Source organism: Prionailurus bengalensis, chromosome A3 (genome assembly GCF_016509475.1).
Source record: "Prionailurus bengalensis isolate Pbe53 chromosome A3, Fcat_Pben_1.1_paternal_pri, whole genome shotgun sequence".
Taxonomy (NCBI): Eukaryota; Metazoa; Chordata; class Mammalia; order Carnivora; family Felidae; genus Prionailurus; species Prionailurus bengalensis.
In genome coordinates, this window is record NC_057354.1 from 27,497,424 (window position 1) to 27,525,003 (window position 27,580).

General features: G+C 42.2%; 1 protein-coding gene and 2 pseudogenes across 1 annotated transcript; 2 read left to right on the plus strand and 1 right to left on the minus strand.

The window, feature by feature from the left end:
* The first annotated feature begins 1,552 nt into the window (after positions 1 to 1,552).
* DEFB129 (defensin beta 129) lies at positions 1,553 to 4,303 on the plus strand. Its single transcript, XM_043602664.1, has 2 exons — positions 1,553 to 1,694; positions 3,840 to 4,303. Exons 1-2 carry the CDS (start codon positions 1,637 to 1,639, stop codon positions 4,283 to 4,285), a joined length of 504 nt encoding a protein of 167 aa, XP_043458599.1. The 5' UTR covers positions 1,553 to 1,636; the 3' UTR covers positions 4,286 to 4,303.
* Positions 4,304 to 19,113: 14,810 nt separating this feature from the next.
* LOC122466951 lies at positions 19,114 to 19,305 on the minus strand (annotated as a pseudogene).
* A 1,487-nt stretch (positions 19,306 to 20,792) lies between these two features.
* On the plus strand, positions 20,793 to 23,349 carry LOC122466952 (annotated as a pseudogene).
* The last annotated feature ends 4,231 nt before the right edge of the window (positions 23,350 to 27,580 follow it).

The window sequence follows — 27,580 nt, forward strand, 5'->3', positions numbered from 1 at the left end:
CAAAAAGGTTCTGCACAGCAAAGGAGACCATCAACAGAAGAAAAAGGCAGCCTACCAAATGGGAGAAAATATTTGCAAATCATGTATCTGATAAGGGGTTAATATCCAAAGTATATAAAGAACTCATACAACTCAACAACAACATATCTAATTACATATGGATAGAGAATCGATCCATTTTTCCAAAGAAGACACACAGAGGGCCAAGCGGTTCATTAAAAGGTGCTCAGTATCACTAATCACCAGGGAGATGCAAATCAAAATCACAATGAAATATCACTTCATGCTTGTTAGAACGGCTATTATCAAAAAGACAAGAAATAACAAGTGTTGGCAAAAATGTGGGAAAAACAAGACCCCTAATGCACTTTTGGTAGGAATGCTAATGGATGCAACCACTATGGAAAACAGTATGGAGAGTCCTCAAAAAATTACAAACAGATCTATCATTATGATCCAGCAATTCCATTTCTGGGTATTTTTCTGAAAGAAACAACAACATTAACTCAAAGACATACATCTACACCGCCCCCATGTTCATTATACCATTATTTACAATAGCAAAACATCAAAGCAACCTTTAGTGTCCACTGATGAATGAATGGATAAAGAAAATGTAGTATATATAAAATGGGCCATAAGAAAGAAAATATTGCCATTTGCAACAACACGGATGGACCTTGAGGGCATTATGCTAAGTGAATTAGGTCAAGACAGAGAAAGACAAATACCATATGATCTCACTTATATGCAGCATCTAAAAATAAATGAACTCATAGATACAAAGAACAGATTGGTGGTTGCCTAGGGTGGGGGGAGTGAAGGGGGGCAAAATGGGTAAAGATCATCAAATGATACAAATGTCCAGTTAGAAAATTAGTAAGTCCCAGGGATATAATGTACCACATGGTGACTACAGTTAATAATATTATATTGTATATTTGAAAGTTGCAAGACAGTAAATCTTAAAAGTGCGGTGATGGATGTTAACTAGACTTACTGTCAGAATCATTTCACAATATATACAAATATCAAATCATTACGTTGAACACTTGAAACAAATATGTTATATGTCAATTATATCTCAATAAAAAAGTTCAAGTTATGCCAAGGGGCGCCTGGGTGGCTCAGTTGGTTAAGCAACTGACTCTTGATCTCGGCTCAGGTCATGGCCTCACGGTTGGTGAGATTGAGCCCCACATCAGGATCTGTGCTGACAGCACAAAGCCTGCTTGGGATTCTCTCCCTCTCTGTCTCTGCCCCTCCCCTGCTAGCTCGTTCTCATTCTCTCTCAAAATAAATAATTTCTTTTTAAGTTATGCCAAGAGCTGCCTCCAACAAACTCCTTCAACATACATACACCGAATTATCACGGTAATCCAGTGCCCATGCTAACCGGTGGAGATGCCAGTACTCATATCTTATATGTCTTATGTTTCCCGCAGGATCAAGAGCAGAAGTATGTTGCACAAAAGCGTTCAGGAAAGCTGTTCTCAGACAGAATCAGTGAAAATACAACTGCTGTGAGCCGTGGCTGCACTTCACTGCTCACGGCCTCAGGCTATGAAGAGGCCAATAAAGGCTGGAGCCCAAGAACTCCAACCCAGATCGAAGGCTTCCTCTCCGGCACCCAGCCATGAAGCTCCTTTTTCCTATCTTTGCCAGCCTCATGCTACAGTACCAGGTGAACACAGGTAATGTGGAATCATGGGATTAAAAGGGGTCGTGTGAGGAAGCAGGGATTTGGCTGTCCATGACAATGGGAACCCAAGAAATGCTGACAGATGAGATGCCCAAACAGATGGCTGAAGAGTTTGCCTATTGCCTCAGTCATGCACGGTCCCCCATACATCCCCATAGGCCCCAATCCTAGACTCTGCTGATAGGGATATACGCAGAGCTACAGGAAAGCAGGCTGTTTTCTGTGTGTGCTCAGAAACTATCCAACATATAAAGGCTGCCTTCCTGCCCTCTACATAGCTATCATCTGGGACTCAGCCAGGTCTACCTCATTTTTGCTCTATTTCTAATTTAAACCATCTTTTGAAGCAAATGTTCTTATCAGTTTATACTCTGGTGTAATACGAAGTCCCTTCCCTTGTGCTCAAAACATCTCCTCTAAGGATCCAGTAAAAAGGTCTCTGTTCTCCGTCTCAACTTTTTCAGATTCGTAAAGTTTCCTCCCTTTTCTCAGGCTTTGTCTTCTCGGAAACTGCCAAATCACTCATCAGGGCATCTAGGAAAGCATTGTGGCAAAATGCTAAACCAGAGGACTGAGTGTTGTTTTTTCGAAAGAAAAGAGAAGCGTTAAGACTTGTTTCAGAAAACAAGAATCACCCAGATATTTAGAAAAACTGGCAATGGGTCAGGGAAGGGAAAGTGAAAGAGTCAAGATATTTCTAATGTTTTTACCTTGGGACCTTAAGAGAAGTAACATAAGCAGGTATGGCCGTGTTGTCTTGGGTAAAGTCATTTAGCCACTTTGAGCCTCAGATTCCACATGAGTATAGCAGGTTAACCCATGCACCTGCTTGAAATATACGAAGTTTACTGTTTTGTCTCTGGAGAGAAAGGGTGTTGAAATGTATGTGAACATTAGGTACTACATAAGCCTCTTACTATTTATGGAAAATCAGTTGAATTGGTAAGATTATAGAGCAAGGGAGAACTTTCCTGAGTCAGAAAAAAAGGTGAAGACATTGGGACAAAAAAAAAAAAAAATCAGGTGAAGATGAGATTCTAAACAAAGCAGAGAATGTAGGGCTATAGATAACCATGTGGGAGTTACCTTGGTAGATATGAGACTATGGCTATGATTAGGAATAAGGGACATTATCTGAGGGACAGAATGTCCAGAGAGGCTGAAAATGATGAACACTACGCCCGAGGAACCACAGGTCAAGCAAGAGTCAAGGAGAGTGAAGTCATGGACCACTGGGTTTGGCAAGAGGTCAGCTCTCCTGAAAGTCCTATTGCTGTCTTTTGAAATTCTTTCTTGGATTAGCTTTATGACAGATTTTGCTCTTGTAGGTATTTCCTAGGATCAGGAGGAGAGACAGTGATGCCCTGTAAGTGTCTAAGATACTAAGTGGGGGGGGTCTAACATCATATCCTGGCGGTGCCTGGGTGGTTCAGTCGGTTAAACGTCTGACTCTTGGTTTCAGCTCAGGTCATGATCTCATGGTTGGTGGGTTCAAGCCCCATAGGGGACTCTGTGCTGACAGCAAGGAGCCTGCTTGGGATTCTCTCTCCCTCCCTCTCTGTCCCTCCCCTGCTCATGCTCTCTCTCTGAAATACATAAACTTTAAAAAATAAATTATAAATAAATAAATAAATAAATAAATAAATAAATAAAATAGTATGCTAAAGCAAAAAGTTGTGTTTCCCTTTTCTCCCTTCCTCTATGTGCCCTAGATTTTTGGATTTCAGGGGTGTACAGAGACTTTCTTAGCTTGCCAGGTACTTTCATCAACATCCCTAAGCCTGCATTTAAAACTTAGCATTAATAGGGGCACCTGGGTGGCTCAGTCGGTTAAGTGGCCGACCTCGGCTCAGGGCATGATCTCACAGTTCGTGAGTTCGAGCCCCCGCGTCGGGCTCCTGTGCTGACAGGTCGGAGTCTGGAGCCTGCTTTGGATTCTGTGTCGCCCTCTCTCTCTGTCCCTCCCTTGCTCACAGTCTGTCTCTCTCTCCCAAAAATAATAAAACAAAACATTTTTTTAAAAAACTTAGCATTAATAAACAACCAACCTCTTACTCTATTCCTCTCCCTCCAACAGTCTCAATATCATATGTAGCTATTAACCTTAGCTCAATGGTTTCTTCTTTTCTTTGTGCAGAGTACTTTGGCTTGAGAAGATGTCTAATGGGTTTTGGGAGATGCAAAGACTACTGTGCCGTAGGTGAAACAGAGATACAGAAATGCAAGAAGAGAAAATGTTGCATTGGACAGAAAGTGGTTCAAATGATAAGAAACTACATGCAAAATGCAATGTCCCACACACTTGAAGGGAACTCCCAAGAACACCTACAAGTTACCAAGAATTCTGATGCTTCGATACAAACAAAATACCAAATTTTATCTCTTCTCCCCAGAACCAAAAGCATCAACCCTTTTGCCAACGTCCACCCCCTCCTCATCCCAAATGCCACCACTGTAAACTCAGCCATCACCAACCCTACGACCTCATGCAAGATCACATACACTGCAATTTCTGCCAAGAACAACACCACAGAAAGCAGAGATTCGGCCAGTGACTCCTCACCACCAGCACCACCGCCATAGACACTCTCAACACCATGACTGGAGCCGGAGGAAGCAGATGAGCAGAGGAGTCTTTCCCTTAAAACACCAGGTTCTGGGGCGCCTGGGTGGCGCAGTCGGTTAAGCGTCCGACTTCAGCCAGGTCACGATCTCGCGGTCCATGAGTTCGAGCCCCGCGTCAGGCTCTGGGCTGATGGCTCAGAGCCTGGAGCCTGCTTCCGATTCTGTGTCTCCCTCTCTCGCTGCTCCTCCCCCGTTCATGCTCTGTCTCTCTCTGTCCCCCCAAAAAATAAATAAACGTTGAAAAAAAAAACACCAGGTTCCTCTCCATCTTTGCTGGCTGTAAAATGAAACGCAGGACTGTTTCCTCAGTCATTAGTCATTCAATAAATACCGTTCAATCACCTACAGTTTACATAATGTTATCGTTCTCACGGAAACCTCACAGAGGAAACAGAGCTAGAGAGGAGTGGAATTTTAGTTTGCACGCCCGGGAGAACGTGAGCACTGAACTTGGCTCACGGATAGCCCAGATTAGGCCTCTGTAACAAGGATTTATGGTTCTCATCTGATGCGCCTTTCTTGAGGTAACAGGACAAAAAAAAAATATATCGTCATTATTTTCTTTTTTCATAGGTTTTTTAGAAAAGGCCCATATGCAAGACAGAATGTGGGCAGACTAAGTCTACCTTCCCCGCAGAAGAACATAACCTAATTCATGGGAGCCATTAAAATTTTTTTTTTAATGTTTTTTTTTTTTTTTTTTTTGAGACAGAGAAAGAGCATGAACGGGGGAGGGTCAGAGAGAGGGACACACAGAATCTGAAGCAGGCTCCAGGCTCTGAGCGGTCAGCACAGAGCTCATGGCGCCATTTAAGATAAAAATCTGGGGGAACAGGGAAAGGGAGGACGGCTAAGGGAGAAGGTGTAGGACTTCCATCTCTGGCCCAAGACATTTCAACAAGATTCCCAAGGGGACGGACAACAGGCGATAGGCAGAGTGGTGCCTCCAACAGATGACAGACCACAGATGCAAACCATGTAGGTAATCGAGAATTTTCTAATAGCTCCATTTGAAAAAGTTAAAAGAAATAGATGAAATGAATATTAATAATACATTTTATCGACCACAGTAAATCTAAAACATTATCATTTCAACATAAAAATCAATATAAAAATGATCGGAGACATTTTGTATTCTTTTTTTTTTCTTTTTTTTACTAAGTCCTTGACATCTCATATGTACATTACCATTACAGCACATTTCAATCCATACTGGCCACATTCCAAGTGCTCAAGAGTCCCATGGCAACCGTATTGGGCAGCATCAGGTTAGAGAGTTTCGAGGGCACAGACTAGTAGCTACAGAACTGTTAAGCGAAAGGGGATGGTCCTACTCAGAAGACAGTGATGTTTCTGAGGGCTGTGGTAGAGCATGTAAGAAATTCAGATCTGATGCTCTTGAGCTAGCATTCTAGTTCCAGCCCTTTTTAGCTGTTTGGCTTTGAACAGATCACTTATCCCTATACGAGCATCTGTTCAACCATTCACAAAATACAGATGTAAACGTCACATTACATCCCAGAATCTACTTCCTTCGATCCCAGTCACACTCCCTTCCTCTTATTGCCCAACTTACAATGGCACAGACCCCTGCTCCAGGTCTGCAGCATGTTCCTCTCTGCTACCTAGCACCTCCTTCAGTTTAAAGGCCACTTTTCCTGGGGCGCCTGTGCGGCTCAGTCAGTTAAGCATCTGGCTTTAGTTCAGGTCATGATCTCAGTTTATGAGTTCAAGCTCTGCATCGGGGCTGTCAGCACAGAGCCTGCTTCAGATCCTCTGTCCCCTTCTCTCTGCCCCTCCCCAGCTTGTGCTCTCTCTTTCTCGAAAATAAATAAACATTGAAAGCTGAAAGCTCAGAGCCTGGATCCTGCTTCCGATTCTGTGTATCCCTCTCTCTCTCTATCTGCCCGTCTCCCGCTGGTACTCTGTCTCTCTGTCTCAAAAACAAATAAAAAACATTAAAAAAATTTTTTTTAAAGATAAGGAAAAATATAAAACCCAACCTCATGGCTTATGGGTTATTTTGGTCTTGTAAGGATCTGTTTCTTTATATTTCAAATAATGACATTAGAATAGAGTTGTATTGTTGAAGTTCACGTATTAAATTGTTCTCAAAATCGGGGCACCTGGTTGTGTCCGACTCTTGGTTTCAGCTCAGGTCATGATCTCACGGTCTGTGGGTTCAAGCCCCACATCGGGCTCCACGCTGACAGCACAAAGCCTGCTTGGGATTCTCTCTTCCCTCTCTCTGCCCTTCCCCTGCTCTCTCTCTCTCTCTCTCTCTCTCTCTCTCTCAAAATAAACTTTAAAAAAAGTTTTAATAAATAAAAAATAAATTATTCTCAAAATCGTGTATATGTAGATTACATCTGTGAGTTTTAAAGAAAACTAATCACCCTTTCATATTAGTTAACCTAGAATGTAAACTGGGTATGATTAAGCTACATTAATTTCTTTTTTATTTCTTTTTTATGTTTATTTATTTTTGAGAGAGAGGCAGAGTGTATAGACGATGAGTGTCAGAGGAAATCTTTGCTACCAGAGCACCCCTCCTCATCCCCATCACCCCCCCCACACATCCGCTATCTCAGCCCCCAACCCCCTCACCCCTACCCACATCCCCTATCTCAGCTCCCATCCCCCACCCCTATCAGGGCAGATTATCTCCTCTTGCTCGTTGCCCTGCTCTCTCATCCGGGCGATCTAGGAGTCTGCAAGCCTACAACCAGTTAACTATTAACCAATCCTTGTTAAATGCAGACTAATCAGCAAAGGAATATGTAAAGAAAATCGGCTGCTGGTTCCATTAGGAACTGAATAGTCACTGTTCTCTGAGTCTAGCTCTCCCTCTGTCTCCCAGACCAAATCATCTTCTGACTCCTTCAATCAAACAACCTCCTCCCCCTGACCACCAGCTGGGTACACAAACTCACGCCTCACTTTTTTTTTTTTTTTTTTTTTGAAATTGGCCTGGCCAAAGTGAATGGTGTAGCACATGGCTCCAGCTGGACCAGTCAGAATTCTCTCCCGGGATATTTCCATTTGGAACCAGGATCTTGTCTCAGGGCCTCATCCTGTAAAGGAATGAATCTGGGGCTGCTTTCGGCCACATTCTCTATCACACAGAGAATTCTGTCCGCAGAACAGGACAACAAGATGAACACCCAGCGAGAAGCATATGGATAGAGAAGCTCGATGACATTGGAATCACTGGACCAGGCTTGCTTGAAGCAGCCACATTTCTAGACACCTCAGAAATTTGGGTGGATAAATGTCTTCTTGTGCCTAAATTGGTTTGAGTTGGTTTTCTATTACAAATTATCCCTGTCTCCATATTTAGTCAGAGAGGTTAATCTGTGGTGTTCACTGCTTCACACACAAACTAATACATTCCACAAGGCTATGCCTGTTTCATATGATGAACCCAAGGATTTGGAATATAAAGTTGGAACCTTCAATTCAATCACTAAGAAACTCCATGAGACAGACATTTCCGCCAGTGATTGGCTGAAATGCCTTGGTGATGGCACATAGAGTTCAGATTGGGCTAACCAACAACCTAGGGTCAAATCTAGAAGACTGAGAGTCTGGATGTCTATGTCCCCTCAAAATTCACATGTCAGGAGAGCCTGGGTGACTCAGTTGGTTAAGCGGCCAACTTTGGCTCAAGTCACAATCTTGCAGTTTGTGGGTTCGAGCCCCGCATCAGGCTCTCTGCTGTCAGTGCGGAGCCTGCTTCAGATACTCTGTTTTCCTCTCTCTCTTCCCTTCCCCCTGCCTCTCTCTCTCTCTCTCCCAACAATAAATAAACATTTTTTAAAAATTCACATGTTGAGGGGTGCCTGGCTGGCTCAGTCAGTGGAGCGTGCAACTCTTGATCTCAGGGTTGTGGGTTTGAGCCCCACGTTGGGTGTAGAGATTGCTTAAAAATGAAATCTTAAAAAAAAAAATTTGTACGTTGAAATCATACCCCCCAATGTGTTTGTATTTGGAGGTGGGCCTTTGGGAATGGGATTAGTAACCTTACAAAAGAGACCCCAGAGAGCTCGGTCACCCCTTCTAACATGTGAAGATGCAGTGAGAAGACAGCTGTCCATGAACCAGAAAGCAGGCCCTCATGAGACCCTGAATTTGCCAGAGCCTTGATTTTGGCTTTCCCTGCCTCCAGAAATGAGAAATAAATGTCTGTTGTTTATAAACTTCCTGTTCTACGTTACTCTATGATAGTGCCCCAAACACAGTAAGACACCTGCTCAGTGATCCCAGGATTGGCAAGTAGAGAGTAAAGAACTGAGTGGACAGACGGCTGGTGGGGTGCCTAGAGAAAGTGACCTAGGCACAAGGATGGCTACTTCAATTCAGCCAGGCCTGAGACATTATCACCCGAGACATAGCATGCCTGCACCCTTTCATCACACATATGGTAGTGGACCTCAAAAAGATGTATTCCTCACATGACAGAATGAGAAAGTCACCAATATGCACCAATATGCAGTCCCAAATGAAACAATTGATTCAGATTAAGAGTCGTAACTATGGGGCGCCTGGGTGGCGCAGTCGGTTAAGCGTCCGACTTCAGCCAGGTCACGATCTCGCGGTCCGTGAGTTCGAGCCCCGCGTCAGGCTCTGGGCTGATGGCTCGGAGCCTGGAGCCTGTTTCCAATTCTGTGTCTCCCTCTCTCTCTGCCCCTCCCCCATTCATGCTCTGTCTCTCTCTGTCCCAAAAATAAATAAAAACGTTGAAAAAAAAATTTTAGAAGAGTCGTAACTGGATACTTAAAAAATTAGGTGAAATGTTGATGGAGAACTAGGTACTCGCTTGGTGTCAAAGTTTTACAGAGAGCCACAGATTATTAGCCAGTGACAGAGGGGGAGCTGTGATGTTAGAAGGCAGAGGTCTGGCAGCACCCCCTTAATCCAGTGTCCAGACTCACCATGACTAATACTGGCACATTCTGAAAATGTGTGCCACCTGATGGGGTGCGATACGAAACACACAGTAATACTGTGAAATATTACTGTCAAAAAGGTTGAACCCAGGGGCACCTGGGTGCCTCAGTCAGTTAAGCGTCCGACTTTGGCTTGGGACATGATCTCACGGTTCGTGAGTTCAAGCCCCACATCGGGCTCTGTGCCAACAGCTTAGAGCCTAAAGCCTACTTCAGATCCTGTGTCTCTTTCTCTACCTCTCCCTTGCCCATACTCCGTCTCTCTCTCAAAAATAAACTTAAAAAAAAAATTAAGTACTAAAGGATATCACTTATATACCACCCCTGGAACACTCTGTAGCTCAGTTATACTCAATAGAAATGGGTTATTTTCCTTCCGTGTCATAAATCGAGGCAGCCCTGTGTTCATCTTCATTTCCAGTCCTTTCTTCACTCATCTGAGAACTACCTAACGAGGACCTAGTTTATATCAGGTTAAATACTAAATCCTTGAGGCTCCAAAGTGAACAAGATAAATAGGGTCTTGTTCTGATGGGAATTACAGTCTAAAGGAATAGAATAGACATAAAAAACAAACAGGGAGTTCCTGGCTGGCTCAGTTGGTAAGCATGTGACCCTTGATCTTGGGGTGGTGACTTCAAGCCCCATATTAGGTGTAGAGATTTACTGAGAAATAAAATCTTCAAAAAAATTAATATATTATGATGTAAAAGAAGCAAGTCTTTGCATCGGTCCCATGTCTTTGGTTAGTGAAGACCCAAGTTCACATGGCTGTTACAAGATAATGTATGACACCATGTAGGGTAGCGCTTAACATTTCCTTCCATCCCTGGGTCTCTGAACCCTTGCTCACTTGGGCATGAATTTCTTTTGCATTGGGAGAGCTGTTCTCTTCTATCCACTCTCAATTCCTGGTTTGTTAATTGGTCCTCCAGTGGAGTGTCTGACCTTCCAGCAATGGTCATCCACTGGCCATACTCCAGATTCCAAAAGAAATCAGTACCTCCATCAACCATGAATCTCCTGAGCTGTGAAGAAAAATGCTTGCTGAAGTGAGAATCTAAAAAATAAGTCCAGCCTCTCCGCGCGCTGCTCCATCACAAAACTTCCTCTCCTAATCTAGGTTGCCCATCTGGACATGACCCCAGGAAGCTCAGTTAAGGTAAGAAAAACATCTGAGTAAGAAAAGGCAAAGCATGGCAGAGAGAGGATGACCCAAACCATGGAGTCCCTTAGGATCTAACTATCCATGAAAAGAAGAACAGGGCCCAAGAGTAATTTGTTATAATCAGAAATGCTTCTTTTTAGGGCAGCTCCATGGGCCTAAAGCCAAAACTGTTTCTCTGATGAAAGGCACCAAAGGTGTCAATGGTCCTCCAAAATTAGCAGCCACCTGTAGCACCCTGCACTGTCCCCACGAGTCTAGCCAGGCTCCGCTTGATTTCACACATAACAGCTTTTTGCAGGAAGTGGTAGTTTTCTTCTTTTCAGATGAGCCCTCTAAGTAAACTCCTGGGGTTTTTTTTAATGTGTTATTTATTTATTTTGAGACAGAGAGAGCAGGGGAGGGGCAGAGAGAAAGCATCCCAAGCAGGTTCTGCGCTGACAGCACAGAGCCCAACACGGGGCCCTATCCCAAGAAACGTGAGATCATGACCTGAACAGAAACAGAGTCGGACACTTAACCTGACTAAGCCACCCAGGTGCCCCAGTAAACTCCTGTTCTGGGAAGGGGAGCAGCTTTGACTTTGTTCAGCTTCATTTTGTTTTAATTTGGGAAGAGGGAGAGTAATCTGTTGAGTGGTTCTTCAAGGATCTCCTCTGAGTTCTGAAAGGGCTGCCTGTGGCAGAGACAGGTTTGTGGTACAGACCAGTGGTCCGTGTCATCATCAACTTTGGGATTTCTCAACCTGGAGTGATAACCCATCAGCCTTTCCCTCTCTAGATAACTTTATATATGCCCACATGGGTGATTTTTAATGATCAGAGAAAGGCCGAAGAAGAAAGGACAGGGCAAGACACATCTTAGGGGAAGAATTACATTAGGAATAATTTTGTAGGGGAAGGGAAGGGGGACATGTACACTGTGTGGTTTTAGCTTGTTGACCAAGGGATCTTTATTAGATTAAGGGGGTCGCATTCTATTCCTATGGTGCTACGAGTGTCTTGATGACTGCATTTTATATGTTTTGAATTCACCAAATGAAAGCCTTGCCACTTTGTTCTTTTTTCAAAATTGTTAATTTTTTTTTTTTGGTCTTGTGACGTAAGTGATAAGATCAGCTTGTCTGTTTCTGAAGAGAAATCCTGCTCAATTTTGATAGGGATTATGTTGACTCTATAGTCACCAAAGCATATAAGGAAATGCTCAGATTCACTGGTAATTGGAGAAAAGCAAATCAAACCAATAATGGCATTGGTAAAATTAGAAAACTGGATAATGGCACATGTTAGAGAAGATGTAGAAACATAGGAACCCTCAAATACTACTTGAAGAAGTATGGACAGTTCATCTTTCTGAGAACAATCTAGTACTTCATTAAGTTCGTTATACACTTATCTTAGGACTCAAGAATTCTACTCCTCATTATATCCCAAAAATATTCTTGCCCAAGTCCTAAGAGGACATGTACTATGTAATTAGTTAGCTGCAGCATTATTGGTATTAGCAACACCAATACCAATCTAAGGCAATCTGGACAGCCATTCTGGAGTCATGGATCAATAAAATTATATGAATACATACTTTAGAATATAACATGTAAGATGGGAGCAACAGATTCGGTATACACATAGCTATGTACGTAGACATTAACTATTATAGCCCTGAGTGGGGGAAAAAAAAGGAACAGACATATAATACCGTTTACGTAAACTTAAAATATATGCAGAAAACAACACAATTAAAAGAACACGTACACCTGTCAGAACGGCTGAAAGGAACAACTCAGGAAACAACAAATGTTGGTGAGAATGCAGAGAAAGGGTACACTTTTGCACTGTGGGTGGGATATACAAACTGGTGCAGCCACTCTGGAAAACAGGCTGGAGATTTTTCAAAAAATTAAAAATAGAACTACTTTACGACCCAGCAATTGCACTACTAGGTATTTATCCAAAGGATACAAAAAGGCGGATTCGAAGGGGCACGTGCACCCTGATGTTTATAGCAGCACTATCAACAATAGCCAAATTATGGAAAGAGCCCAAATGTCCATCAACTGATGAATGGATAAAGAACACATGCATGGATATGGTACAAACACATATACATGCACACACACACACATAACACACACACACACACACACACACACACACACACGGAATATTACTCAGCCGTCAAAAAGAATGAAATCTTGCCATTTGCAACAATGTGGATGGAGCTAGAGTGTATTATGCTAAGTGAAATAAGTCAATCAGAGAAAGACAAACACCATATGATTTCACTCATACGTGAAATTTAAGAAACAAAACAGATGAACATAGGGGAAGGGAAGGAAAAAGAAAATAAAATAAAAACAGGGGAGGCAAACCAAAAGAGACTCTTAAATATAGAGAACAGACTGATGGTTGCTGGAGAGGAGGTGCGGGGAAGGGCTAAATGGGTGACGGGCATTAAGGAGGGCACTTGTTGTGATGAGCACTGGGTGTTATATGCAAGTGACGAACCACTAAATTCTACTCCTGAAATCAATATTATAATATATGTTAACTAATTTGAATTTAAATTTAAAAAATAAAAAAAAAGATTAATACTGCATGATCTCACTTATGTATGGAATCTAAAAAAGTCGAACTCAGAGAAGCACTAAGTACAATGGAGGTTGCCAGTTGCTGCATGGGGGAAACGGGGAGAGGATGGTCAAACTTTCCCTTGTACAATTAACAAATCTGGGAAAGCTGGGGCGCCTGGGTGGCTCTGTCGGTGGGGCATCCGACCTCGGCTCAGGTCATGATCTCGCGGTCCGTGAGTTTGAGCCCCGCGTGGGACTCTGTGCTGACAGGTCAGAGCCTGGAGCCTGTTTCGGATTCTGTGTCTCCCTCTCTCTCTGCCCCTCCCCCACTCACGCTCCGTCTCTATCAAAAGATGAATAAACGTTAAAAAAAAGTTTTTTTAATAAAAATAAAAAATAAATTTGGGAAAGCTAATGTACAGCATGGTGATTTTAGTTAGTAATACTGTACCGTGTACTTGAAATGTGCAGAGAGGAGATCTTAAGTGTTCTCACCACAAACAAAAAAACAGTATCTATAGGAAGTGACGGATGTTTTAATTGGCTTGATCGTGGTAACTTCACAACATACGTGTATATCAAACCCTCGTGTTGTCCACCTTAGATATGTACAATTTTTACTTGCCAATTGTACCTCAATAAAACTGAAAGAAAGAACATGTAAAACATATTCATTAAATTCATTAGAGCCAAGGGGAGGGAGGGGAAAGATAATAGGGTATAGAGTTAACAAGAAATGAATGGGTAAAGTAAGAGATGAGCCTTGCCCAGACCAATGAGTCTGTGTCACGGAGGGGTGTTGAATTCAATAGCTGAGATCGAAAACAATGGTGGGGATGAAAGGAGTAGACAACAAGTGATAGAGCAGCTCGCACTGAAACCTAGACCAGCTGGGAAGATTTTGCCCACTCCTGGCCCCGGGAAAATCCGGAAGGCACAAGCCAGAGAACGTTCTCAATATGCTGCGAAAATTCAGAGGCCCGTTATTTTCAGGGAGGGCTTCCTACACTTCCTGGCCGTATGTAGCAGGCAACTAAGCTACCAACTACTTTGTCTTCGCCAGGTCTGATGAGGACACTGCAGACCTGCGCTGATATTCTGATAAAATTATCAGGCTTCCTGAGGATCTAAGGAAAAAAAGGTAAGACAAGATGCAGAGAGCGTACTATACGGTCTCTTCTGGGTGAAAACAAGCTGGCTTAAGAATTACATGACAAATCACCATTAATACTGTCAGTTGCTTCCCCTCTTGAGTGAGTCTGGGCCAAGAAAGAACACAGAACTCACCGTGTTTCCTACCGTCTGTCCTCCATCCTGAATTTCAGCTTTGAGCACAATCCCGGAAACAAAGGCATGACCATGGTGAAAGTACCACTGAGCTAATGTCTACAGATTCTACACATATATGACAAAGAAGCCCTTATAACTCCGGATTCCACATATCCAGGGTTTATCGCTGATGCATTCTAACACTTGCAGAATCTGAGAATTAAAAAGGGATCTGGTGAACAAGATCAATAAATGGAAGCTCAATTCAAAGCCAACCCAGTGAATTAATAAGTGCTCTATTATAATACCGCAGGGAACTAAGGGAAGGATAGCAACCAGGAAGAAGATCTATAGAAAAGCAATACTAATAACGAGAGTATTTAAGGGTTATCGGACATTTTTAAAGTGCCAAGTACAGTACTGAGAACTTTGAGAATCTTACATTTTTGTAAATAATGCAACTGAGGTTTTAGTAAAACTGCTGAAGGTCACAGATAAGTAATAGAACCAGGACTTGAATCCATGCCTGTCTAACAACAGAGTCCCTGCACTTAGTTGCCACACAACCCCAACTCCCAGTGACAACAGTTTTGGAGCATGAGCCCAGTGCCAGTTATATACTAAGGTACCTACACGGACCACCTCACCTTGGACTTTTAGCAACAGCTTAGAAAAAGCTATAAAGGACTTGATCGTGACATCTGCTAGTCACCCATTATAAAGAGGAAGAGGAGCAAATATGCCTATCCTAAAGGATTTAATAAACCCAAAGAACTTGGACAACTCCTACATTTGCCAAATTTAAGACCTGGTGAGTTCGCACTTGGATTATTGCCTTTCCTTCTGGCTAACACACTGTAAATGCAATTTAGGAGAAATGGCATTAGAGCACAGAATAGGAACCATGACAATGAAAGTACTTAAAATTGTTATTAAGAAACATGGGGCGCCTGGGTGGCTCAGTCGGTTGAGTGTCCGACTTCAGCTCAGGTCACGATCTCACGGTTCGTGAGTTCGAGCCCCGCATCGGGCTCTGGGCTGATGGCTCAGAGCCTGGAGCCTGCTTCCGATTCTGTGTCTCCCTCTCTCTCTGCTCCTCCCCCGTTCATGCTCTGTCTCTCTCTGTCTCAAAAATAAATAAACTTTAAAAAAAAAAAAAAAAAGAAACACAAGGGGCGTCTGGGTGGCTCAGTCGGTTGAGCATCTGACTTCGGCTCACGTCATGATCTCGTGGTTCGTAGGTTCGAGCCCCAAGTCAGGCTCTGTGCTGACAGCTCAGAGCCGGGAGCCTCCTTCGGATTCTGTGTGTGTGTCTCTCTCTGCCCCTCTCTCACTCACACTCTGTCTCTGTCTCTCTCAAAAATTAAAAACACATTAAAAATTTGAAGAAGAAGAAGAAGAAGAAGAAGAAGAAGAAGAAGAAGAAGAAGAAGAAGAAGAAGAAACAACAATAGGGTATCCAGGTGGCTCAGTTGGTTAGGCATCTGACTCTTAGTTTCAGCTCTGGTCATGATCTCACAGTTTGTGAGTTCGAGCCCCACATCAGGCTCCACACTAGCAATGGGATTCTCTCTCTCCCTCTCTCTGCCCCTCACTTGTGCTCTCTCTCTGTCTCCCTTTCTCTCAAAATAAATAAATAAACTTTAAAAAAAAAGAGAGAGATGGGAAGAAAGGGGTTAACAACAGTCCTACAATCAATCTTCTCCCTTTATCAGGGATGCTCCTGGAAAGAAAGAAAGAAAAATAATAATGTTGACTCTATCAGATCCCCTTCTAAACATGCAAGCAGACCCGGAGAACTCACCAATAGCATTCACTAGCAGCAGTCTTTAGCTAACAGAATAATCTGCTCTGAATACATCTAGAATTGTTTCTAGTGAACAAACCTGGAATCTATAATTTATAAAGACATGGCTCCTTAAAAAATGTCATGCATGTATAACGTTATGTAATTTTCAGAGACTAAAATGGAAATGTTTCTTAAGGAAACATCCCCCTTTGTGTGATACGTTCACATGCATCACTTAGACATCACTCAGAAATCTCCTGCATTAAACCCAATCCGCAGCTCATTCTAATGAGGCACATGGGAGCTGGGAAGTGACATGAACACCTGAGACTTTTGCATGTTTTCCCTGTGCTTCATAATTACCTGTATCCTTGAAATTGTTACTAAAGCTTAACACAGGAAAGATCTTGGATTCCAGTGAACCTGATTTGAATCCAATCAATCTTTTGTGTTAATCAGGAAAGAAAGCAAATATTGCTGTATAAGTATATTCATCTCAAAATTTTTCAAAAAACCCACTCTGGAAAACAGTATGGAGGTTCCTCAAAAAAACTAAAAATAGAAATACATACATTCCAGCAATTCCACCTCTGGGTATTTACCCAAAGAAAACACAAACACTAGTTCAAAAAGACATATGTACCCCTATGTTTACTATAGCAATATTTACAATAGCCAAAATATGGAAGCAACCTGTGTTCATCAACAGATGAATGGATAAAGGAGATGTGATAGATTAGAGATAGAGATAGATAGAGATAGAGATACACACACACACACACACACACACACACACACACACACAATGGAATATTACTCAGCCATAAAAAAAGAATGAAATCTTGCCATTTGCAACAACGTGGATGGACTTAGAGGGTATAATACTAAGTGAAATAAGTCAGACAGAGAAAGACAAATACCATATGATTTCACTTACATGTGGAGTGTAAAAAGCAAGAGAAACAAACAACAATAGTAGAAACAGTCATAAATATAGAGAAACATAAAATTATGAAAAATAAAATCACAAATACTCCTTCCCAAAGATAAAGACCCTTAAAATTGGGGGTACATATCCTTCCAGATTATATTTTATGCATATATATGCATATGTATAAATACATATAACAAAGACTAGCTCATACTATCCCATAACTTTCCTTTCTCACTTAATTTTCACTCATTTTTCAAAGAGATCACACCAGCTTTTAATCTTGTCCTCGATTAACACTGTTTAAAGCTGCATGGAATTCTAATGTGTTATGTGCCATAAATCAGCAAATTCTCTATTGATGGACATTTACATTTTCACATCCTCATTACGAGCAATGCTAAGAAGGAAATATAGTACTTAGACATCTTTGTGAACTTATCCATTTATTCTATGCGTGTTAATTCTGGGTCAAAGAGTAGCATAGTTTCGTTCTGTTTAACTTTGTTTTAGACATTGAATATATATTGCAAATTGCTCTCCAAAATATACTGCATTGATTTAAACTCACAGGAACAGTACTCAGTTGTCCCTGTGTTGCCTCACCCTTACCAACAGTAGCTAGAAAGTGTATTTTCAAAGACTGGATGCTAGTCTTCCAGATATTCTGTGAGAACTCCGCAAATGTATGCAGTAGCCAATGAGACAGTCTGACCAAATCCTTTGGCCCTAATGGCGGAGATTTCTGCTTTATTTTACTTTATTACTTGCTCACTGCTCAACTTTTGATCTCATTTGAAGTCGTATAAACATTAGAGCTCCAGGCAAGTGACATAGGTAGTTCTGTCCATCCACCCCACTGCACTGTCCCCAAACATGTCCCTATCCTTCAGGCATGAAGTTCTTGCCTCTGGCTTTTGCTGCTCCCTTGTTCCTGGCTTCAATGACCGTAAGTAACCTGGAATTCTCCATACTGAGGAGAGAGTGATGGAAGGGAAGGGAGATGAAAACAAAAGCATTAGATACATTTATTTTTAAAAGGAAAGAAAAAATGTAAGTGCACATCTATTTAGAGGAGCAGGAAGAAATGAATCAGAGAAGACAGATTCAAAAAAAAAAAAAAAGCTAGACTTCTCTGAATATACCCTATTTGGAAGATCTGACTTTGGAATCATTTAAATATTTGACCTAATATAAGAATATCACAATTTTTAAAGCAATCCCTAAAAATTAAAAGCAAAAGAAATCAAATTAAACCGTGTGTAGAACTGGCAGCATGACCACAAATAGAAGAACTATTTAAAGTGCTGGGAGGGGCGCCTGGCTGCTCAGTCAGTAGAGCATGCGACTCTTGGTCTTGGGGTTGTGAGTTCGAGTCCCATGTTGGGGGGCGGGGGGTAAAGGTTACTTTAAAATCTTTTTAAAAAATGTGATGGGAAATAATCATTCCCGTTTTGTTTGTAAAAGGAGAAATGGGAAAAATAAGATACAAGTTCATCAAAAGGGTACTGTTTTGAGCTAAACCACTGTACATCCATATGCGTAGAGTGATGTAAAATTAGAAAGAATCCCGAGGATCCACATTTTTAGATGTGAAAAGAGCTCTTGGACATATTAAATTGCCACAAGGAAGCTAAGGACCCATAAGTATAGAATGACACAATTATTTTGTATAATTTGCTCAATCTCATTGAGTAAATTTGGCTTTTTGTTCTTTTGGCATACAGTTCTTTGAATTTTGACATGGTTGTTTTTCATGCCTCAAGTTCATTAACAAACATACCGGGTAGGGGCGCCTGGGTGGCTCAGTCGGTTAAGCGTCCGACTTCAGCTCAGGTCACGATCTCACGGTCCGTGAGTTCGAGCCCCGCGTCGGGCTCTGGGCTGATGGCCCAGAGCCTGGAGCCTGCTTCCGATTCTGTGTCTCCCTCTCTCTCTGCCCCTCCCCCGTTCATGCTCTGTCTCTGTCTCAAAAATAAATAAAAGTTAAAAAAAAAATTAAAAAAAAAAAAAAAACATACCGGGTATGTTGAATTCAAGCGTTTGAAAAGAGATCACACCTCTTAAAATGTTCCTTTTCACATCTGCTTAATGGATTACTTAAAACATTCTTATTTCTCGAGCAGTCGGTGTCTTACTATAAACAAAGGTGCAGTGAATCCAGATCCAAAGTACACAGTCATCATATTTAGTAACCACCACTTGTTTTCCACTGAAAATGGCAAATTCTCCCCTGGACCCTCCTCAGAGTGGCTCCTACAGACCACAGAGGCTGTGAACCTTCAGATGCTCTGTCCCAACATAGTGCGGTTGGAAGCTGTGCAAAAGCCACGACAGACACCCAAGACGAAAGATACCGTAGCACCACACCAAGTCCCCGCCTTATTCCCCGGTGTTGAATTTTGACACGTTTAGATTCGTGTAACCACCGCCACAAACAGAACATACAATAATAGCTTCATCACCTAAAAAATACCTCTTTCTAGTCAAACTCTTACCCCACCACAACCCCCGGCAACCATTGATCTATTTTCCATCACTGTGGTTTTGCTGTTTCCTAGGATACCCGCTGAATGAAATGTTCTGTGACTGGCTTCTCTCACTCGGCTTGTCTTTCAGGTCTATCCAAGTTTCCATGTGCATCAATGACTCATTCCTCTTTCCTGCCGAATAGTATTATATTCTAGAGATCTAGTACAGATTTTTTTTTTCTCCTTTCGCTCATTGAGATCATTTGGGTTTTTCCAGTGTAGGGCTGTCACAAATAAAGTTGCTATAAACATTTGTTTATAGGTTTTTGGGTGGTCCTAGGTTTTCATTTCACTAGGGCAAATACCCACGTGTAGGACTGCTAGGTCCAATGGGAAGCTGATGTTTAACTTTAAAAGAAACTGACAAACCATTTTCCAGAGTAACTGGGCCATTTTGCATTCCCACCAGCAATTCAAGAGATACAATTTTTTCCACATCCTCGCCAGCAATTGGTGTTGTTGGGATTTTTATTTTAGCAATTCTTGTTAACATTGTTTTAAAATGTTTTAAATGTTTTGAATGTTTTAAAAATTCACAGCTGGGGCGCCTGGATGGCTCAGTCGGTTAACTGTCCAACTTCAGCTCAGGTCAGGATCTCGCCATCTGTGAGTTCAAGCCCCACGTCGGGCTCTGTGCTGACAGCTCAGAGCCTGAAGCCTGCTTCAAATTCTGTGTCTCTGTCTCTCTCTCTCCCTGCCCCATCGCTGCTCACACTCTGTCTCGCTCTCTCTCTCTCAAAAATAAATATCGGAAAAAAGTTTTTTTTAATTCATAGGATTGGGATGCCTAGATGTCTCAGTCAGTTAAGCATCCAACTTCAGCTCAAGTCATGATCTCACATTCATGAGTTCAAGCCCCACATCGGACTCCACACTGTCAGCTTCTCTCTCTCTTCATTATTCTCTGCCCTTCCCCCTCTCATGATCTCTCTCTCTCTCTCTCTCTCTCTCTCTCTCTCTCTCTCAAAATAAAAAAATCATAGGATTAAAAGAAAAGATATTATATATTATTTATGTAATTAACACAAAACACAAATACATAAAAGGAAGATAAAAATAAGCAACCAATTCAAGAACCTATAGGAAAAACATCAAAATTAACTTTCTGGAACTGAAAGAAAGGAATATACATACTGAAAATAGTTTCTACACACCCAAATCCTCCCTTAAAGCCAACAGCAAGCAGGATAGTGTAAGGGCAAACACAAATGAAAAAGATGAGCCTTGCCTCACTCGCCTCCGATGGCCTGCCTTGCTGCCCGCACGCCCTGCCACTGCCCTGCAAAAATGTTTCAGTTACCTGCAGTCTTTTGCCAAAGTAGGCCAGGGTCCAGGGCACTGGCTCCTCATCTCACTCAGGCCTCCAAAGATACAAAATTTGGTGCAGATGCGTGAGCCTTAATGCTCCAAGGTATCGACCTTTTAGCGGATGTTGTAGCCGTTACTACGGGGCCAAAGGAAAGAACGGTGATTATTGAACAGAGTTGGGGAAGTCCCAAAGTAACAAAAGATGGCAGGACCGTTGCAAAGTCCATGCACTTAAAAGATAAGTATCGGGGCGCCTGGGTGGCGCAGTCGGTTAAGCGTCCGACTTCAGCCAGGTCACGATCTCGCGGTCCGTGAGTTCGAGCCCCGCGTCAGGCTCTGGGCTCACGGCTCAGAGCCTGGAGCCTGTTTCCGATTCTGTGTCTCCCTCTCTCTCTGCCCCTCCCCCGTTCATGCTCTGTCTCTCTCTGTCCCAAAAATAAATAAACGTTGAAAAAAAATTAAAAAAAATAAATAAATAAAATAAAAATAAAAGATAAGTATCAAAATATTGGCCCTAAACTTGTTCAAGATGTTGCCAATAACACAGACGAAGAGGCTGGCGATGGCACCACTACTGCTGTGTCCTGGCACGCTCTATTGCCAAGGAAGGCTTCGAGAAGGTTAGCAAAGGTGCTAAGCCAGTGGACGTCAGGAGCGGTGTGATGCTAGCTGTTGATGCTGTAAGCGCTGAACTTAAGAAGCAGTCTAAACCTGTGACAGCCCCAGAAGAAATTGCTCACATGGCTAGATTTCTGCAAGTGGGGACCAAGAAGTTGGCAACATCATTTCCGATGCAATGAAAAAGGCTGGAAGAGAGGGCGTCATCACAGTAAAGGTTGGAAAAACACGAAACGATGAATTAGAAATTATTGAAGGCATAAAGGTTGATCGAGGTTATATTTCTCTGTACTTCATTAACACAGCAAAAGATCAGAAATGTGAGGGGCGCCTGGGTGGCTCAGTCGGTTGGGCGTCCGGCTTCGGCTCAGGTCATGATCTCACGGTCTGTGGGTTCGGGCCCCGTGTCAGGCTCTGTGCTGACAGCTCGCAGCCTAGAGCCTGCTTCGGATTCTGTGTCTCCCTCTCTCTCTGCTCCACCCCCACTCATGCTCTGTCTCTCACTGTCTCAAAAATAAAAATGAACATTAAAAAAAATAAAAATGAAAAAAGAAATGTGAATTCCAAGATGACTATGTTCTACTGAGTGAAAAGAAAATGTCTAAAACAGAAAAAAAAGAAAATTTCTAGTGTCCAGTCCATTGTACCTGCTCTTGAAATGCCAATGCTCACTGCAAGTCCCTGTTCATAACTGCTGAAGATGTTCACGGAGAAGCTTTGAGTACACTTGTTTTGAATAGGTTAAAAGTTGGTCTTCAGGTGGTAAGCAGCCAAAGCTCTAGGTTTTGGTGACAACAGAAAAAAAATTGCTTAAAGACATGGCTATTGCTACTGGTGGTGCAGTGTCTGGGGAAGAAAGATTGACTCTAAATCTTGAAGATGTTCAGCTTCATGACTTAGGAAAAGTTGGAGAGGTCAATATGACCAAAGATGATTCCATGCTCTTAAAAGGAAAAGGTGACAAGGCTCAAATTGAAAAACGTATCCAAAAAAATCACTTGAAATCAACAGTTAGATATCACAACTAGTGAATATGAAAAAGAAAAGCTGAATGAACATCTGGCAAAACTCTGAGTAGCTGTGCCGAAGGCTGGGACAAATGATGTTGAAGTGAGTGAAAAGAAAGACAGAGTTACAGATGCCCTCAATGCTCCACGAGCTGCTACTGAAGATTCTCTGGGAAGGGGCTGTGCCCTGCTTTGGTGCATTCCAGCCTTGGATCCAATAACTCCAGCTAATGAAGATCTTCAAAATTCCTGCGATGACCATTGCTAAGAATGCAGGTGTTGAAGGATCCTTGATAGTTGAGAAACGTATGCAAAGTCCCTTAGAAGTTGGTTATGACGCCATGCTTTGGAGATTTTTTGAATGATGGTGGGAAAAGGAGTCACTGATCCAACTAAGGGTGTAAGAAGTACTTTACTAGATACTGCTAGAATTGCCTTTCTGTTAACTATAGCAGAAGTCGTCGTCACCGGGATTCCTAAAGAAGAAAAGGACCCAGGAATGGGTGGAATGGGTAGACTGGGAGGGGGTATGGAAGGTGGAATGTTCTAATTCCTAGAACAGTGTCTTACCATTACTAATGAACTGTGAGAGGAAACTCAAGGCAGGGCCCTTCAACAATAACTTCAGAGAATTCCACTGGAGGAAATGACTGAAGAAAAGTCTGGCTGGTGTTTAAGAAAATCATGATAACCATCAGTTACTGGTTTCGGTTGACAACAAATTCTGACTTACTGCTGTCATTGTCCATGCTCACAAAGAATGTATTTTGTACTTTTGAATAAAAAGAGGCATTTTTACTACTATGATGTTAAAATCGGGATTTTCATACTTGCCATCACCAGATGAAAAGTTAAGGAGCAGTCTTTCTGTGGAGAGCAAGAATAATTGTGTACAAAGTAGAGAAACAGCCAACTATGTGGCAACTTTTGTGTAATGAAAATTTGTTTAAAGTTAAAATAAAAAAAGAAAGAGGCTTAATCCTCCCTGTTAGAGACTTATTACCCCTCCCCTCCCTTTTCTTAGAGCATTTACTTTAGAAAACTTGTAAGTTCCTTCTCTTTCTTTAAAACATTTATTATTGGGGTGCCTGGGTGGCGCAGTCGGTTAAGCGTCCGACTTCAGCCAGGTCACGATCTCGCGGTCCGTGAGTTCAAGCCCCGCGTCAGGCTCTGGGCTGATGGCTCAGAGCCTGGAGCCTGTTTCCGATTCTGTGTCTCCCTCTCTCTCTCTGCCCCTCCCCCATTCATGCTCTGTCTCTCTCTGTCCCAAAAATAAATAAACGTTGAAAAAAAATTTTTTTTAAAAAAACAAAAAAAAAAACATTTATTATTATTTTTTTAATGTAAATAGACTTCTTGACCACTTCACAACCCAGGAATGTCTTTCTCAAAGACCTGGGCGCCACCTCTCTGAAATGTAGTCACAGTTTTTGTGGGTAGGTAGGAGCCTAACTTCAGCAGGTTCCTCAGGCTCCTCGCTCTAAGTTTCAAAACTACCACCTGCCACAAGGATATGAGAATTTTGTTTTTCCTTTGGGTGAAACCAATCAGCAAACACAGAGAAGCCACTCCACGTATCAAGTGAATCTAGGATCAGCAATGTGTGACAAATGGTACTTTCTGGTCCTCTTCAGGGCTAGGGAGTGTTTGTCTTGAGGACATGTCTGTAATGAGTTGTATCTTCTTGGCTATAGAAATGGGTAAGATTTTGGTCTTTGCAATCTCTTAGCAGATTGTCTATGGTATGCATCACGTCCCGGTTTAATGCTTATTTAGTGACAAAACGGTTTTCTTTCTCTTCTACGTCTGTGGGGAGGTTTTATGGGTTGAGAAGAGATTTTATTTTTAATTACATTCCCCCCAACAATAGCAAATACATACATACATGTGCATGCACACACACACACACACACACACACACGCACACACAGAGATGACATCGTCAGCAAAACTAAGTGAAAAAAAAAAGAGTAGAAAGTGGGGCGCCTGGGTGGCGTAGTCGGTTAAGCGTCCGACTTCAGCCAGGTCACGATCTCGCGGTCCGTGAGTTCGAGCTCCGCGTCGGGCTCTGGGCTGATGGCTCAGAGCCTGGAGCCTGTTTCCGATTCTGTGTGTCCCTCTCTCTCTGCCCCTCCCCCGTTCATGCTCTGTCTCTCTCTGTCCCAAAAATAAATAAACGTTGAAAAAAAAAAACTTAAAAAAAAAAAGAGTAGAAAGAAATGGAAGTGAAGAAACAAACAAAAAAATTTTTTAAAAAAATTAAAAAAAAAAAAAAAAAAGGGGGGGGCGCCTGGGTGGCGCAGTCGGTTAAGCGTCCGACTTCAGCCAGGTCACGATCTTGCGGTCCGTGAGTTCGAGCCCCGCGTCGGGCTCTGGGCTGATGGCTCAGAGCCTGGAGCCTGTTTCCGATTCTGTGTCTCCCTCTCTCTCTGCCCCTCCCCCGTTCATGCTCTGTCTCTCTCTGTCCCAAAAATAAGTAAACGTTGAAAAAAAAATTTTTAAAAAATTTAAAAAAAAAATTACAGATAGAACTACCATTGATTCAGCAATCCCACTTCTGGGTATTTATTTGAAGGAAACAAAAACACCAACTGGAAAAGGTATCTGCACCTCCCAGTTCACTGCAGGGTTATTTACAATAGCCAAGAGAGGGGAACCAACCTAAGTGTCCATCGATGGATGGATAGATGTGGTTTACATATACAATGGAATCTTATTCAGCCATAAAAAGAATGAAATCTTGCCACTTGCAACAGCATGGGTTGAGGGCATTATGCTAAGTCAGAAAGAGAAAGACAAATGTTGTATGATCTTACTTATATGTGGAATAAACCAAACAAAAACCAAGCTCACAGACAGAGAACAGACTGATGGTTGCCAGAGGTGGGAGTGGGCAAAGGTGGGCAGTTTGCCAGAGGTGGGCAAAACGGATGAAGGGGACCAAATGGTACAAACTTCCAGTTCTAAAATAAATGAGTCATGGAGATGTACTGTACAACATGGAAACTATATTTAATAATACTGTATTGCAGGGGCACCTGGGTGGCTCAGTCGGTTGAGCATCCGACTTCGGCTCAGGTCATGATCTCGCGGTCTGTGAGTTCAAGCCCCGCATGAGGCTATGTGCTGACAGCTCAGAGCCTGGTGCCTGCTTCAGATTCTGTGTGTGTGTCTCTCTCTCTGCCCCTCCCCGCTCATGCTCTGGCTCTCTCTCTGTCAAAAATAAACATTAAAAATTTTTTTTCATAAAAATAAAAATAATACTGTATTCCATATTTGAAAGTTGCTAAAAGAGCAAATCTGAGGTTCTCATTGTAAGAGAACAGAAACTCTGTAATTATGTGTGCTAATGGAATTAGCATTAAATCTAATTAACATTAGAATTAAATCTATAGGAATTCTATACACATATAGAATCATTATATTCTATACCTGAAACTAATATAACATATTCAATTATACCTCAATTAAAAAAAAAAGTGTGGTCTCTGAACCAGCAGCAGCAACACCATGGGAAATGCCAATCTTAGACCTACCTGAGACCCACTGAATCAGCAACTCTGGGGGTAGAGGCTCAACAACATGTATTTTCACCAATCTTCTGCATGACTCAGATACGTGCTATAGTTTGAAAACCACAGGACCAGGCAAATAGATCTGAGAACCCCCTGTCAGATCTGGAGGGTTCCTACACGTGGGTATATGTGGAGGTGGGTGGACAGGGAATTTCTGCACTGAACTAGTCACTCAAGAGTCTCTGAAACATCAAATTTAAAAAACCCTTATAGGGATGCCTGGCTGGCTCAGTTGATAGAGCCTGTGACTGTGATCTCGGGGTCATGAGTTCAAGCCCCACCTTGGGTGTGGAGCCTACTTAAAAATAATTAAACAAAATAATTTTATAATAAAATAAAAATTAAATTTAGTAATTTAATTTAGCAACACTGGGGCCAGCATTTGCTCCCAATACATACACACACACACACACACACACACACACACACAGAGCATGTCCATGAGCTCTTGGCAGGGGCAGCACAGAAGACAGTGACTATTTCCCTCCAGACTCCAAAGATAGGGTTACGGTTTCACCAGAGGAGAAGTATCTCTCATTCCTGCCTTCACCCCAACTCTAGTCAAGGCAAGCACAGTCCAAAAGACTGGACCTCCTTCCCCCACCTAACTCCCACTCGTAGGGTGCAGGCTCTCCCTTAGGAGCACCAAGTCAAGAATACTTGGACTGTGATCACCCTCCCTCCTCATAGGCAGAGGTTCCAAGAAGGGCAAGCCAAGAAGACAGAGGTTACCATGACCCCAACACATGCTCCAGCTTATAGGGCAGTGGTGTCACTCCAGGAGAAGCCAGTTTGCTCCAGGTCTCAAGGGGGCAGACAAGACAGGTGTACTGGTATGTCTGTAACACTTTGAGACAGAACCCCCCTTCTTTCTGAATCAGAAATTTAGGTATCTTATATACAGTGCAGCACTGGGCATGCTTTATGACCTAATATGAAATTTTCAAGGTGAATGAAGTAAGCATCTATATCTATGGATAGGGCAGATAATATTCAGTCTGAATTCTGAAATACTTTATGTATTTTTTATGATTTAAAAAATCATTCACTAGGTAGTGTGTGTGTGTGGTCTTCTGATATTTAGGTTTCAGATATTTAATTAAATTTAGACTTTTGAGTGGTCATCTTTATAACAATAACGTTATACAGTATCCTTAGATGTCCTTCTCTTTTTACAGTATCTACTGGTTTCCTTCTAGAACAATGATAGAATTAGCATATTTTTTATCTCTCCTCCCTTTCCAACACATCCAATATGAGTCAATACAATGTTATCTCAATGTTCTCAATGTTCTCTCTACATTGCCAAATATGTCTACACCTTTATCACTTGATTCTTCAGCCTTGATTGATGTTCTTTGAGTTACACCTATTAAAGATGAGGCAATCAGCAAGTTAGTCCCTATCTCTTGGGATGCTCACCTATGAAATCCAGCCATCCTTCTGTAAGGAAGGCCACATGGGGAGGCCTAAATGAAGAGGTCCCTCACGCCCACTGAGTTTATAACTGATAGCACCACCCTGGCAGCCATATGAGCG